Here is a 15,307-nt window from a genome sequence, read left to right as displayed (position 1 = left end):
GTGGGACATGTGCTTTCCTCTCTCCCCTCCCTTCTCCTGGTGGACACCTACTCGTCCTTTGGATCTCTGCTCAAACATTGCTTCTCCAGGGAAGCCCCTTCTGACCCCAGATGAGGCCAGGTTTAGTCTATCACGGGGATGTGCTGGCAGAGCTGGAACAAAGGGCTCTAAGACCAGAGTTTGGGGTGATGACCTAATGATCTCGCTTCCCTTTATTTACATGGAAGGGCTTGGATTAGAGTTTAGAGTGAGTGCGTATGTATGTTTCTGTACATCGAGTGAGACAGAGATAGATTTCTACATGTTTTTTGCTGGACGTCTGCCGGTGCCTTCTCTCTCCTGATAAGCTCAGAAAGCCCCGCTCTAGGCCTGCACCATCCCGAACAGAGCCACGAGCCACGTGTGGCTGTTGAGCATGTGAAATGGGGCTTGTTCCAAGTGAGATGTGCTGTCAGTGCAAAATACACACCAGATTTCAAAGACTTAGTGCAAAAAGGAATGTAAAATAGCTCAATAATTTTTTGCATTGCCTACAATTGAAATGACATGTCAGATATATTGGCTTAAGTAAAATGTTTTTAAAATTAATTTCACCTGTTTCTTTTTATATTTTTTTAATGTGGCCACTAGAAATTTAAAAATCGCATATGTGGCTCACATGTTTCTTTTGGACAGCTCTACTTAGTAGAGTAAGTGCTTCTTTTTATGGGGGGTAAGTACAGTAAAACACCTTGAATTCTCCTTAATTCCTTATTCAGTTCATATTATTGACTCTTCTTTTTCACTGTCCTTGCTCTTGTAATTTTGTGCTGTTTTTGAGAAAGTTGACAGATATGTAAGAGGCATAACTAAAATAAAATTTTAATTATCTCTGAAGCAATACCCCTTCATTTAAAACTATTTATTTTTTTAACTTTTTTTTCTACTCAGTATGATTTCCTTTAAGTTTGAATTATGGTACCCTCAAATTTGATAATTATCATCTTTTGCATTTTTTATTTTCATAGGTTTATGAACTGTTCGCTGACTTCACTTTTCTGGTAACATCTGGTCCCTTCGTTTACACAGCAATATCAGTCATAAATGTACTTATAAATAGTAAACTTGTTCGTGACCAGACTCCTTTAATCTTGGCTGTGAAACCCTCCTTCCTTATGCCAGAGTCCAGGTTCCAAGTTCAAACGGGTAAGAAAATTGAGCATAGTTGTTTTGATTTGTAAATAGAATTTCACTTTATTTTTTGTGTTTCAAAATAATTTGGGGAGGATTATGTTAAAATTTGTTATTTAAATTTTAAAAAACTTTATAATTATGGAGAATTTCCAGCATATACAAAAATACACAGAATAGTTTAGTGCACCCGCAGGTACTCATTGTATGGCTTCAACAATTTTCAACTCCTAGCCACTTTTGTTACATCTACACCCCCATCGACACTCCCTCCTCTCATATTATTTTGATATGGCATCATGTCGTCTCATTCATAAATATTTCAGACTATGCTTCTAAAAGATAAGACTATTAAACATATATACACACACACATAACATATACACATACATACATATACATGCATACATACACATACATCTGTCCACAGTATCATTATCACACCCCCTAAAATTAACAGTGATTCCTTAATGTCATTTAACTTTTTTTTTTGGCCTTGCTGCACGGCATGTGGCATCTTAGTTCCCCGACCGGGATCAAACCCATGCCCCCTGCAGTGGAAGCGTGGAGTCTTAACCACTGGACCGCCAGGGAAGTCCCCTCATTTAACTTTTTATTATGGACATTTTTAAACATATACAAAAGTAGAGAGAATACCATATTTAGCCCACCTATGCCCGTACAAACTTTAAAAATTATCAACATTTTCCCAATTTTGTTTCATCTATCTCACACAAACTTTTTTTGAGGAAGCTAGGGTGTTTTAAAACAATACCAGGTATCATGTTGTTTCACCCATAAATACTTAAGAATTCATCTCTAATGAATTTATTTCTATTTGAAATGTTTCAGTGTTGCATCTTTTGATGCTCCAATTATTATCTTAGATATTTTTCCATTTTAAAGTGATACAAGTCACCTTCACCTTGCGTGTAGTCATTTGGTACAGTTGGCTTTCTACATTTCCATGATATGATACATATAAATAACACATTATAGACCCTCGTACACTGTTGGTAGGAATGTGAATTGGTGCAGCCACTATGGAAAACAGAATGAAGGTTTCTCGAAAAACTAAAAATAGAACTACCATATGACCCAGCAATTCCACTCTTGGGTATGTATCCAAAAAAAAAAGAAAACACTAATTTGAAAAGATACATGCACCCCAGTGTTCATAGCAGCATTATTTATAGTTGGCAAGACATGGAAGCAAACCAAGTGCCCCTCAGCAGATGAATGGATAAAGATGTGGTACACACACACACACACACACACACACACACTCACACACACACACACACACACTCACACACACACACACACAATGGGATACTACTAAGCCATAAGAAAAGAATGAAAATTTTGCCATTTGTAGCAACATGGATGGACTTAGAGTGTATTATACTAAGTGAAATACGTCAGACAAAGACAAATACTGTATGATATCACTTATGTGTGGAATCTAAAAAATAAAACAAGCTAGTGAATATAACAAAAAAGAAACAGACTCATAGATATAGAGAACAAACTAGTGGTTACCAGTGGAGAGAGGCAAGGGGGGAGGGGCAATATAGGGGTAGGGGATTAAGAGGTACAAACTACTATGTATAAAATAAATAAGCTTCAAGGATATATTGTACAATACAGGGAATATAGCCAATATTTTATAATAACTATGGATGGAGTATAACCTTTAAAAATTGTGAATCACTGTGTTATACACCTGAAACTTATATAATAATGTACATCAACTATACCTCAATTAAAAAATAATAACACATCATAGTACTTAATCCTGTACTATGGATCAGAGTTCATTGATTTACACACTATTTTCTCCCTCTCCTCGTTACTTAATACTAAAGAAACACCTTGTTCATGGGACTGTGACACTGTCCTTCTTTTCAGTACTGCAGTTTGTGCCTCAGAGTGTGGATACGGGCTTCTGCAACTTCACCCAGCGCATCGAGAAAGGCCTGATGATAGCTCTCTCTGAAGTGAGAAAACACCACCAGGGGACGTATAACCTCACGGTGCAGGTGAGAATAGCATCGAATGCAGAACAAGATGCTTTCTCTTTTAAAGAGGAACTAGTTTCATAATGTTTTGTTTAAGACACACTTAACTCTTACTAATCCCCTCCAGCAGAGGAGATTTAGTTCACATGGATTAGAAATCATGTCTTTCCATGGCCATGTCGAGTCCACAGAGCATGAATAGTCTAAGTATATTTGAACATTGTAGAGGAGCCCAGTAACCAGGGAGTTCAGATACGGTGAGCTGAAGAGAGATGAGCCTATGTAGGAAATGCAAGAATGTTCCAGAAAAGAACTTAAATATCAACTTTAAGTATCAACTTAAATATCCAATGGGGGAAATGCCTAAATACACTAGTGTTTCATATTATGGAATTTTGTTTCATGGAATACCATGAAATGCAGTTCTTCACTCTAAAAACATAGCTACTAATCAAAGGATAGGTTTTGTATGTATTACGTGGAAACTGCTGATGTTTTTACATTTCTTTGGTATTTATCCCTCCATATTCTTTGTTCTCTCTTTCTCAAATTCATTTTAAGTAGATTTTGGTGATCCTGGATTCACCCTCCATATTTCTTATTTTTTCCATTTCTTTTTTAAATTCCCTATTTTTACAGATTTCTAAACCTTGTCCTCTAAGTTATTAATTTAGTCTTCAGCTGTGTTCATTATGTTATTCAGTCCCTCTATTGAATTTTCTTTTAGCCATCATTGTTTTCTCATTTTTTTTTGCTCTTTTTTCATTGCAGCCTTTCCTGTTATGATGCAGGCTTATCTTGAATGATGATACAATATTTCCTTGAAAGTTTCTGGAGACATTAATTAGTATTTTTAATATGTTGTCTTCCATGTACTAAGTTGTCTCTGTTTTCTCTGCATTCTTTGCCATTGCTCTGTGTTGATCTTGGTCCTTCACTTTCGTGCTGTTAGGTTTCTGTAATCACCTGTGGACCATTGCTGGCTGTCTCTAGGAATGAGGGAGCAGGTGGTTAGTTTTGGCACCTTGTTCATCTTTCCACTTCAGCTGTAGAGTCTGTGTCTACATATACATAAGCCTTGTCTCCTGATGGGAGGATTCACTGGAGCCCTGGGTACCAGGCAACGTGTGGTCACGGACAGGCAGCGTGGGCACCCCTGCCCACCGTGTGAGATGAGGAGGTTGTACCCTGGGGATGGAGCGAGTTAGTGTGTTTTTCATGGCAGAGCTGCTCATTCTCTCACTCTCTTTCTTTCTTTGTCTCTTGTGTGCACTGCGGTTAACTCCACCCACCTTCCTGCCTAGGGGGCCACGCCACAGTGGGTCTTCGGTCCTCTCAGGCAGGGAGCTCATCTTCCTCAGGGAGCAGTTCTTCGGGCTCCTGGGGTGGAGCTGCTAGCGCTTCTGAGTTGGCCTGGGTGTGAAGTTGGAAGGGAGAAGGGAGGGAGACAACCGACTCAGCTGTTGGCGCTCAGTGTTTAATTAGTGACCCAGATCATGGTCCCCCAGCGCACCCTAGTCTCAGCTCCTGCAGCTCTCTGCCCTGGAGGCCTCCTGGGGCCCCTGAGGGAGACCACTCTCAGTCTACTGTGGTCTGTGCCTGTGTGTGTCTGGGGTCTCGGTTCCCTCCGTTCTGGTTTGTATCAACATGATCCCACCCTCTCTCCATCTTTCAGTAGTTTGACAGAATCTCTGGTTTTCTTCCGTTCTCAGTGCTGTTGTGGATTTATTCCCCTTTGTTCATCTTGTTGTTATTTCAGTGGGATTTGGGGTGGGAAAGAAAAGGGGAGGGACTATAAATACATGTGCTCAGTTCCCCACTTAATGTAAGAAACATTTTCAATAAACTAAGGGTTTAAGAGTATTACAAAAGGGAACCAGGTTGTGAAGCCAATTACTCTTCCTTTAAAAATGCTCCTTTAAAAAAAACTTGGTGAGGGAAATTGTGAGAGCAAGATCATAGTCAGGCTTTTGGCTAGACATTTTAATTCATTTTAGAAGCTTATTCTGATTTCTTTCTTTCAGATCTTGAATATCACTGTGGGGTCTTCAAGGCTGGCTCCTCGCCGGGGCCCGGTGAACATCGTCTTTGCTGTCAGAGGCTCGCAGGGGTTTCTGAATGGGTCTGAAGTGAGCGAAATGCTAAGGAACTTGAGCGTGGTGGAGTTCAGTTTCTACCTGGGATACCCAGTGCTGCAGATTGCCGAACGTGAGTGCTGCTCTGCTGGGGACGTGGCTGCGAGTGCTTGTGTTGGCGGACCTCTTCTTTTCAAATAAAATAGCTAACAGAAATCTGGACTATAAATTGGAGCTTCTCAGATCATGCCAGGGTGGGCCTCCAGAACCCTCCTCTCCCACTGGGCTTGCTTTATTATTCTCTTTAGAGAGCCAAGGGCACTATCAAAGATTATACCGGTTCTGGAAAAGGTGAAACCAGAGAGACTGAGAACAGATTTTTGGTTTCCAGGGGTGAAGGATGCGAGGAAAGCAATTTTCAGGGGGGTGATGGGAATGTCTTGTATTTTTATTGTGGTGGTGGTTCCACATGTCCATGCATTTGTCAAAACCCATAAAACTGTACACCAGAAAGAGTGAGGTTCACTGTGTGTACACTTAGAAAGAAAAAAGAAACAGAAATGAAAACAAACAAAACCTTCCTTCCTGGTGGAAGCGATTTAATTCACAGTACAAATGGAGTGGAGGTAGGGGAAACGTTTACTTCAAAATGTTTAAAATACAGTAGATTCCACCCCAAATACAGTAGATTCCAGAGTTGAAGTCAGGCAAAAAAGATATCAGATTCTTTTTCAGAATGGAGCAGCCAGAAGGTTTAATGATTCTTGTCGTATTTTCGTGTTCTGTTAATTAAATGGAAAGGAATAACTTGTAAAATGCAAAAGTAGACAGGGCTAAAATTGTTATTTACAAATAGCAACTTTCAGTGATAGATAGAAGATTGTCACTTTACCCTGCCTGAGTCTTTGCTGGGAAATTCCAGGGCTCTGAGGAGCACGGTGTGAAAAATTCATTGCTCTGGAACAATGACATTTCAAGGGGAACTTACGGGTGAGCTCTCTGTGAAGTAGTGCCCCATCGTGTTACTTGAGTAAGCCCTTTCTTTCTTTTTCTCCCTCTTCCTCCCGGAGACTAAGGTGCTCAAGACCCTTCCACTGACCCTGCCTTCTCGCCAGCCTGGCACTTTTTTCTTCCATAGGCAGAGCTGATTAGTGTAGGAGAGGCGGTGTGCTGTGACTTACCCAGCGCTCCCTAGAACACTCACCTTTCTGACTGTTGCAAACAGGTTTTTTACGTACCTTTCTCCCTTTCTCACCCTTTGCTTTTTATAGCCTTCCAGTACCCACAGCTTAACTTATCGCAGTTGTTGAAGTCCTCTTGGGTAAGAACAGGTATGTTTAACTTACATAATGTTTTTGGGAACTGTAAGAGTGAGAAGTCTGTGGGGGGGTATTGAGAAGGATACTGCCTTTCCTGTTTCTGAGTCCTAAATTCAGGGCAAAATGTACCTTAGATTCTTGGCAAAGAATGAATGAGAAAGGGATTCAAATTTGGCTGTGGGAATGTGTCCCACTGAGTTACGGCACAAAAAGGATTGGCTTTCTTTAAAATTCATACATCAAGTCCAGGGCAAAGTCTAACAGGAATTGATGATCTTCTGACCAGAATAGGACAAGGTTCTGAAGCAAGGATCTCTTTTTTTCCTAAAAGCCTCATATGTCTGGTTTTATAAGGACAAATAAGGTAACTTGGTGAGCCAATAAGAAGCATGTTTTAACGCCTTGTGGGCCTGGGTCAGATATTTACAGCTATGGCGTTGCAAATAAAGGCTTTCTAACTTGGTATGCAGAAGTATAAAAGAGAGTTGGTTGCTCAGCGGCTACCCAGCATGTAAGCAGCACAGTGAGTAAGCAACTGGTCATGGGGAGGAAACTTGTAGAATGGGGATAGTCACCACTGACAGGTTCCCGGACCCTGCCAGCTCTCGTTGCTTCACATACAACATCCCATATAAAGGCCCCACCTCTTTGCATGGTACAGTGGCCTTATTTTCCAGATAATTTTCATAGTGGTTAAGTGACTTGCCCGTGGTCCTATCTCAAAGGGGATTTGAGCCAGTTCTGGCTGGAAAGCACGAGCTTTTTTCTCCTGTAAAGGCTGACAAGATGTTGTCTGTTTAGATAATCTAGATGTCTGAAGACAGGCCTCCTTATCTCAAGTCAGTTAATGAGTCTAAATTTTGAGTCAAGATAAGATATGAACTCAAACCATTTCCAGAAATTTTGAAATAAGTGCAGACAAAACGTTTGATCTTGTGTAGGAGCTCTGAGCTCCAAAGCTTCTGCACTGCTGAGCTCCTGGGACTTCTGGCCACCAGTCTTTGTAGACTTTAGAGATAAGACCTGTGGGCTACCCTCCCTGGACTCTCCTGCACCCCGTCCAGCTTGCCTCTTTCCCCTTTTAATGTCTCCTCTCTGGGAACCGGCATTTTATAGTAATCCTTTGTTCATTTCTCTTGTGCACACATCCTTTTCTCTCCACTGCCAACTTGTTTTGGGGCCTGTGCGTGCTTCACCTTAAATGTAGTCCTCCTGGGTGTTGTTGAGAAGCAGCTCCAGAATGAAGTGTTTCAAGCTGAGATGGAGCGCAAACTGGCCCAGCTGCTCAGCGAAGTTTCCACCAGAAGGCGGATGTGGAGAAGGGCTACCATCGCTGCCGGGAACAGCATGGTACAGGTAAGAAGAAGGCCAAAGGAGTGGGGAGGGGAAGGAGAGAGAGCCGTCTAAAAATGGGCCGTATTTTCACGCAGATGGAAAATGCCAGGAGAAGATGCTGCTACGTAGACTGATTGCTGTCGTAGGACACGGACTGTGTCAGCATTTCAGTTCCACTGGGGTCTAGACAGATGTTTCCCGAGTCCTTAGTAAGGGTCCGTACAGCAAATGGCCTTGTGGGGACCACAGCAAAAGAATACATAAGTGGGTTGCCGTACCACTGGATGACCTGATTTTTCAAAGAGTAGTTTTTTAATTACCAAAAATGTAGTCAGTTCTGTGGAATGGTAAGCATTATTGATAGCGTCATAGAGACAAATCGTTGAGCTGGAAGAGACCTTGAGAGGCCGGAAAGAGGAAAATGTTCTGCCCTCTATGCCGGCACTCTGTCCTCTCTGCCTCCTGCCAGCCCTGCTTGTCTCATGTTACCCAAATTGCCTTCACTACGTAAAAGTGGCAGAAAGTTACAAATGACAGATTCATTTGAATCCCAAAGTGACCCCTTTAAAAATGCGCACACTCAGAGAGAGCTGGAGGTTGGGCTGTAATTTCTTCCCATCTCCATGTGAATTACGTTATTTTGGATTTTTTTCTTTACCAAATGCTGACTTGTAGAGCTAGGAAGAGGGGACGTTTAGAGCTATGGCGTTTCAGAGACAGGAAGCCAGGGTGAGACCCTGGTGTGCAGGGGTGGGGAGGTTGGTGGTGTAGAGGCTTTAGAGAGAGAGGCGTGACGCTGACACTGGGTAGGGGAGCTGGGCAGTTTGTGGAGAGCTGGCATCAGCATCATCCCTCAACCCTTTTACCAAGTTTTCCCCTGCAAGTGTTACTCTTTATTTTCCTTCCCAGAAAGGTGGTTGTTAGGTTTCTAAAATAGTTCCTTTGCCGGATGCAGTAGAATATAGAGAAATTTAAAAACTCATTAAAAAACTGAGAGCAATATTAAACAAATAACTATAAAACTAAGAATAAAAATGAAAATGAATTATAAAAGCCTTGCTTTATTTAGCAGCTCTGGGTGGAGGTTAATTTATGCACATAAAACAGTTATAGAGTACCATAAAACTACAGAATGAGATGCTTGATTAGTTCTGCAAGTTCCCTGAGATGGAAATGCGGGATTCATGGAAGTTAACCAAGCCATCCCAGACTAACGGTGCCATCGGATGGATTGCTTAGAAACCGTGCCCTACGTCTCTTCCCCTTTAGAATGACCAGACACGAAGATGTAGATAAGAATTTATTTACAACGGTACAGGACTCTTCATCAAAGCATAATGTGTAAAAGTGAAAGTATTGGAACAACCTAAATGTCCAGCAATTGGAGAACGGGCAAAAAAATTGTAGTGAAGTCTTTATATGTTGGAAAATCCCATTATCATTTTTTTTTTAATTAGTGAAGGAATATAGAAAAAAGCTCAAGTGAAGAGAGGCTACAAAAGAATGTGTGCAATATATCCAAATATTAATATACAAATCATGAAAAAACAGGAGGAAATATGCCAAAATGCTTACAATGATTTTCTTTCTTTGATTGAATTTCAGGTGATTTTTGTTTTATTCTTTATAATTATTTTTCATGTTTTTCAAAATTTCTCTAATGAGCATACAGTTTGTATAGTGAACACGTGATTTTAATCAGAAAATATTTTAAAAAATGAAATTGAAAATGTTGCCCCAAATGATGACTCCATCATACCATGGTTTTATGGATTCTAGATATGAATCTGATAAGAAGTCATCTAGAAAGGATGCTGGGATTAGATTTTACTGACTGTTACTTTCAGATTGGAGAAGCTTATAGAATTAAAAAAAAAAAAAATTTATTTGGCTGTGTTGAGTCTTAGTTGCGGCATGTGGGATCTAGTTCCCTGACCAGGGATCTAACCCGGGCCCCCTGCTTTGGGAGCGTGGAGTCTTAGCCACTGAACCACCAGGGAAGTCCCTAGAATCTTTACTCAAGGTGGCTATCACTGGATATTTGGGTATATGGTTTCTGCAAGAAGAAGCATTTCTAAGACTTATCAGAACTTTAAAATGGAATAAATAGGCATGTAGGTAGAGGGACAGGTGGATATAATCTATTGCTTTTCAGTAGCCCTTTATAGTATTCCATTCTGAAGGCTAATAAAAGTTAACCACTGCAGCACAGTTCCAGGGAAAGAAGTAGGTGGTTAGGGAGCAGAAGTGGTCAAGGAACTAGCCTAGAAACAGCAAACAGAGGGCTGGACAGGCCCTTGAGCCGTTCTCAAGATATAGAGTTGTAAAGAACAGATTCTCCAGGGATGAGAGTTTGGACCTATGTTAAGGATCTTTATACATGATCTGGAAGTAGGCATTCACAATGAAATCATGAAATAGTTGATTTGCCGAAAGTTTCCAGTGAGCGGTGAAGAAGGAGACCAGCAGCTGTGTCCAGAGCACAGGGCACTATTACAGTTCTGTACATGTGGCTAGAAAAGTAGCAGCTGCATTTTGCCAATGGCAAAAGTAGAGACCAAACATTCAAATTACGTGTACAAAATAGAGGGGTTGGAGTTATCGTTGATCTTTCTCTCGGAACGTCAGTCCACCATTTTGCTGCAGTCTAAAAGGGGCCATAAAGTTGTTGCATATTACTAAGAGAAATAGCAACAAAATAGAAAGCTATATTTATGCAAAACTGTGATATATCGAGTGTACTAGATTCTAAAGTACTAACGTAAGAGTACTTCACTGTTAACACCAGAGAGATATAAATTTTGGGACAAATCAGAGTACTGTTTGACCCAGCAGATTATGAATTTATGAAATTTTTTCCAGCTTGATTGTGATGTAATTGACATATAACATTGTGTAAGTTTAAAGTGTACAGTGTGATGATTTGATATATGTATATATTGTGAAATGATTACCACAATAAGATAACATATTCATCGCTCACATAGTTATCTTTTGTGTGTGTGTGTGGTGAGAACTTTTAAGATCTACTCTCAGCAGATTTCAAGTATGCAATACAGTATTGTTAACTATAGTCACCATGCTGTACTTTAGATCCCCAGGACTTTATGGCTGGAAGTGTACCCCCTTTGACCACCATCATCCATTTCCCTTACTCTCCACCCATGGCAACCACCAGTACACTCTTTCTGTGAGTTTGGCTTTTTTAGATTCCACATATGTGTGAGATCATACAGTATTTGTCTTTTTCTGTTGGACTTATTTCACTTAGCATAATGCCTTCAAGGTTTAGCCTATGTAGTTGCAAATGACAGGATTTTCTTCTTTTTTATGGATGAATAATATTCCATTGTCGTGTGGGTACGTATCATGTATCATATCACATTTTCTTTATCCATTTGTCCGTAGATGGACAGTTAGGTTTTTTCCATGTCCTGCCTGTTGTAAATAATGCTACAGTGAACATGGGGTGCAGATATCTTTTCAAGATAGTGATTTCATTTCCTTTGGAAATCCCAGAAGTGGAATTGTTGGTCCATATGCTAGTTCTAGTTTTAAATTTTTGAGGAACCTCCATACTATTTTCCATAGTGGCTGTACCAGTTTACATTTCCACCAACAGTGCATGAGGGTTCCCTTTTCTCTACATCCTCACCACCACTTATCTCCTGTCCTTTTGATAATAGCCATTCTAACAGGTGTGAGGTGATATCTCACTGTGGTTTTGATTTGCATTTCCCTGATGATTAGTGATGTTGAGTACCGTTTCATGTACCTGTTGGCCGTTTCTGTATCTTTGGAAAAATGTCTGTTCAGATCCTATGTCCATATGTTACTCAGATTTTTTTTTTTTTTTTTTTGCTATTGAGTTATATGAGTTCCTTAATATATTTTGGATATTAACCCCTTATCAAATAATGATTTGTAAATATTTTCTCCCATTTCATAAGTTGCCTCGTCATTTTGTTGATTGTTTCTTTTGCTGTACAGAAGCTGTTTAGTTTGATGTAGTCCCATTTGTTTATTTTTGCTTTGTTGCTTGTGCTTTGGGTGTCTTATCCAAAAAATCATTGCCAAGACGAATGTCAAGGAGCTTTTGCCGTATGTTTTCTTGTAGGAGTTTTACGGTTTTAGGTGTTTCCATTTGGAGTTAATTTTTGTGAGTAAGATGGTGTCCAATTTCATTCTTTTGGATGTGAATATCTAGTTTTCCCAACAACATTTATTGAAGAGACTATCTTTTCCCCATTAAGTATTCTTGGCTCCTTTGTCACCAGGGTCTTTTGTGGTTCCATATGAATTTTAGGATTGTTTATTTCTGTAAAAAAATGCCATTGGAATTTTGATAGGGATTGCATTGAATCTATAGATAGCTTTGGATAGTATGGACATTTTAACAGTATTAATTCTTTTGATCCATGAACATGGGATGTATTTTCATTTATTTGTGTGTTCTTCAGTTCCTTTCATCATGTCTTATAGATTTCAGTATACAGATCTTTACCTCCTTGGTTAAATTTATTTCTAAATAGTTTATTCTTTTTGAGGCTATTGGGAGTGGGACTGTTTGTTTCTTTTTCAGATACTTTGTTATTAGTGTATAGAAATACAACTGATTTCTGTCTGTTTATTTTATATCCTGCAACTTTACTGAATTCATTTATTCATTCTAATAGTTTTTTGGTGGAGTCTTTAGGGTTTTCTATATATAAGATCATGTCATCTGCAAACAGAGATGGTTTTACTTCTTCCTTTTCAGTTTGGATGCCTTTTATTTCTTTTTCTTGCCTGATTGCTCTGGCTAGGATTTCTAGTAATGTGTTGAATAGGAATAGTGAGAGTGGACAGTCTCATCTTATTCCTGATCATAAAGGAAAAGCTTTCAACCTTTCACCATTGAGTACAATGTTAGCTGTGGGTTTGTCATATATAGCCTTTTCTATGTAGAGGTATGTTCCTTCTCTACTCAATTTGTTGAGAGTTTTTATCATGAATGGATGTTGAATTTTGTCAAATGCTTTTTTTGCATCTGTTGATATGATCATGTGGTTTTTATCTTTCATTTATTAATGTGATGTATCACATTGATTTGCATATGTTGATGAATCTCACTTGATCATGGTACGTGATCCTTATAATATGCTGTTGAATTTGATTTGCTAATGTTTTGTTGAGAATTTTTGCATCTGTATTCCTTAGAGATATTGCCCTGTAGTTTTCTTTTTTTATAGTGTCTTTACCTGGCTTTGGTATTAAGGTAATGTTAGTGTCGTAAAATGAATTTGAGAGTGTTTCCGCCTCTTCAATTTTTAGGAAAATTTTGAGGATTGGCATTAATTCTTCTTTAAATGTTTGGTAGAATTCATCAGTGAAACCATCTGGTCCTGGGCTTTTCTTTGCTGGGAAGTTTGTGATTACTGATTTAATTTCCTTACTCATTATTGGTCTGTTCAGGTTTTCTATTTCATCATGATCCAGTCTTGGTAGGGTGTATATGGCTAGGAATTTATCCATTTCTTCTAGGTTGTCAAATTTGTTGGCATGTAATGTTCATAGTAGTCTCTTTTGATCCTTTGTATTTCTGTGGTATCTGATGTAATGTCTTCTCTTTCATTTATAGTTTTTGAGTCCTATCTCTTTTTATTGGTTAGTCTAGCTAAATTGTCAATTTTGTTTATCTTTTCAAAGAACCAACTCTTAGTTTTGTTAATCTCTTCTATTGTTTTCCTGTTCTCTATTTCATTTATTTCCATGCTAGTCTTTATTATTTCCTCCCTTCTGCTAACTTTGGGCTAAGTTTGTTTTTCTTTTTTCTAGTTTCTTGAGGTGTAATGTTAGGTTATTTATTTGAGATCTTTATTTTTTCTTGATTTCATTTATAACTGTAAACTTTCCTCTTATAAGTGCTTTTGCTGCATCCTGTAAGTTTTTATATGTTGCGTTTCCATTTTCATTTGTCTCAAGATATTTTTAAAATTTCCCATTTGATTTTTTTTTTTTTTTGGTTCACTGGTTGTTCAGGAATGTGTTGTTTAATTTCCAAGTATTGGTGAATTTTCCAGCTTTCCTCCTATTATTGATTATAGTTTCATACCGTTGTGATCAGAAAAGATACTTGATATAATTTCTATCTTTTTGGAATTGTTGAGACTTGTTTTGTGGCCTAACATATGATCTGTCCTAGAAAATGTTCCATGTGCATGTGAGAAGAATGTGTATTGTGTTGCTACTGGATAGAATGTTCTATATGTTTGTTAGGTTCATTTGGTCTATAGCATTGTTCAAATCTGCTGTTTCCTTATTGATTCCTGTCTAGATGATCTATCCCTTTTTGAGAGTGGGATATTAAAGAGTTTATGAGATTTATTATTTCAAGAGCAGTGGTTCTCACCTGGGGATGGTTTTGCCCCCCAGGGTACATTTGGCAATGTCTGGAGACATTTTTGGTTGTCACAGCTGGTGAGGAAGGACGTGGCATGGCTGTTGCTACTGGTCTTGAGGGAGTAGAGAGCAGAGATGCTGCTCAACATTCTACTCTACTTGGGATAGTCCCCCACATCAAAGAATTATCTGGATCAAAAATGGCAATAGTACTAAGGTTGAGAAACCCTGCCGTAGAAGAACAGGGAGAAAATGCTAATAGATTTGAGAAAGGATTGACTAGAACCATCAATAGTTTCAGAGAACCAGGGATGTACCTAACCATTATGGTTGATGTTGTGAGGACAACAGTGCCCTCCCATGACCTGTTGGAGCTGGTTGATGGCGATTCTAGGCTAGACTTGGTATGTTCTGTGTACCCTGCTTGCCCCTTTGTCTCAGAGAAGACTTCAAGCAAGACAAAGCACATTTGTTATTCTGCACAGAGGAACTTTCACTTTGACTGTTCTTCTTCCCATCAGGAGAGCATCTTGGGCATTCTGGGATCTGGAATGGTGTAATGACCTTATTAGGGATAGGAATAAATCCTGAGTAAAACAGTCAAGATTGAGTGCCCCAAGAAAGGGCATCTGGAAACATGAGCTTCTAAAATGCTGATAGTTTCTGTTATCTTTCAGGTGGTAAATGTGTCAAGGCTCGAGGGAGATGATAATCCCGTGCAGCTCATCTACTTTGTGGAGGATCAAGATGGAGAAAGACTCAGTGCAGTCAAGTCTTCAGATCTGATTAACAAGATAGATATCCAGAGAGCAGCCATCATCTTGGGTTACCGAATTCAAGGAGCTGTTGCCCAACGTAAGTGCGTGAGGCGTGGCCCCTCACAGTCATCTGTGCTGTGCTGGGGTTAAAAGCCAGTCTTTTTCTGACAATAAACTCTGAATTTAAAGCATTCTTATGTGTGCGTAGTAGATATAAGAGGTCAGTCATTAAAATTAATTTGCCAAGA

At 39.3% G+C, this 15,307-nt stretch overlaps 1 protein-coding gene across 2 annotated transcripts in view; it reads left to right on the top strand.

Moving 5' to 3' along the window:
• KIAA1549 overlaps positions 1-15,307 on the top strand; it is a 142,849-nt gene that overhangs the window by 62,578 nt on the left and 64,964 nt on the right. For both annotated transcript variants that reach the window (XM_082472857.1, XM_082472856.1), the window contains exons 4-9: positions 1,008-1,185; positions 3,082-3,212; positions 5,216-5,399; positions 6,538-6,597; positions 7,793-7,941; positions 14,979-15,156. In XM_082472857.1, the coding sequence (XP_082328983.1) occupies positions 1,008-1,185; positions 3,082-3,212; positions 5,216-5,399; positions 6,538-6,597; positions 7,793-7,941; positions 14,979-15,156 (880 nt within the window). The remainder of the gene's footprint in view (positions 1-1,007; positions 1,186-3,081; positions 3,213-5,215; positions 5,400-6,537; positions 6,598-7,792; positions 7,942-14,978; positions 15,157-15,307) is intronic.

The sequence above is a fragment of the Balaenoptera physalus genome (assembly GCF_965194825.1).
Source record: "Balaenoptera physalus genome assembly, chromosome: 8".
Taxonomy (NCBI): Eukaryota; Metazoa; Chordata; class Mammalia; order Artiodactyla; family Balaenopteridae; genus Balaenoptera; species Balaenoptera physalus.
This window is presented reverse-complemented; position numbering and strand designations above follow the sequence as displayed.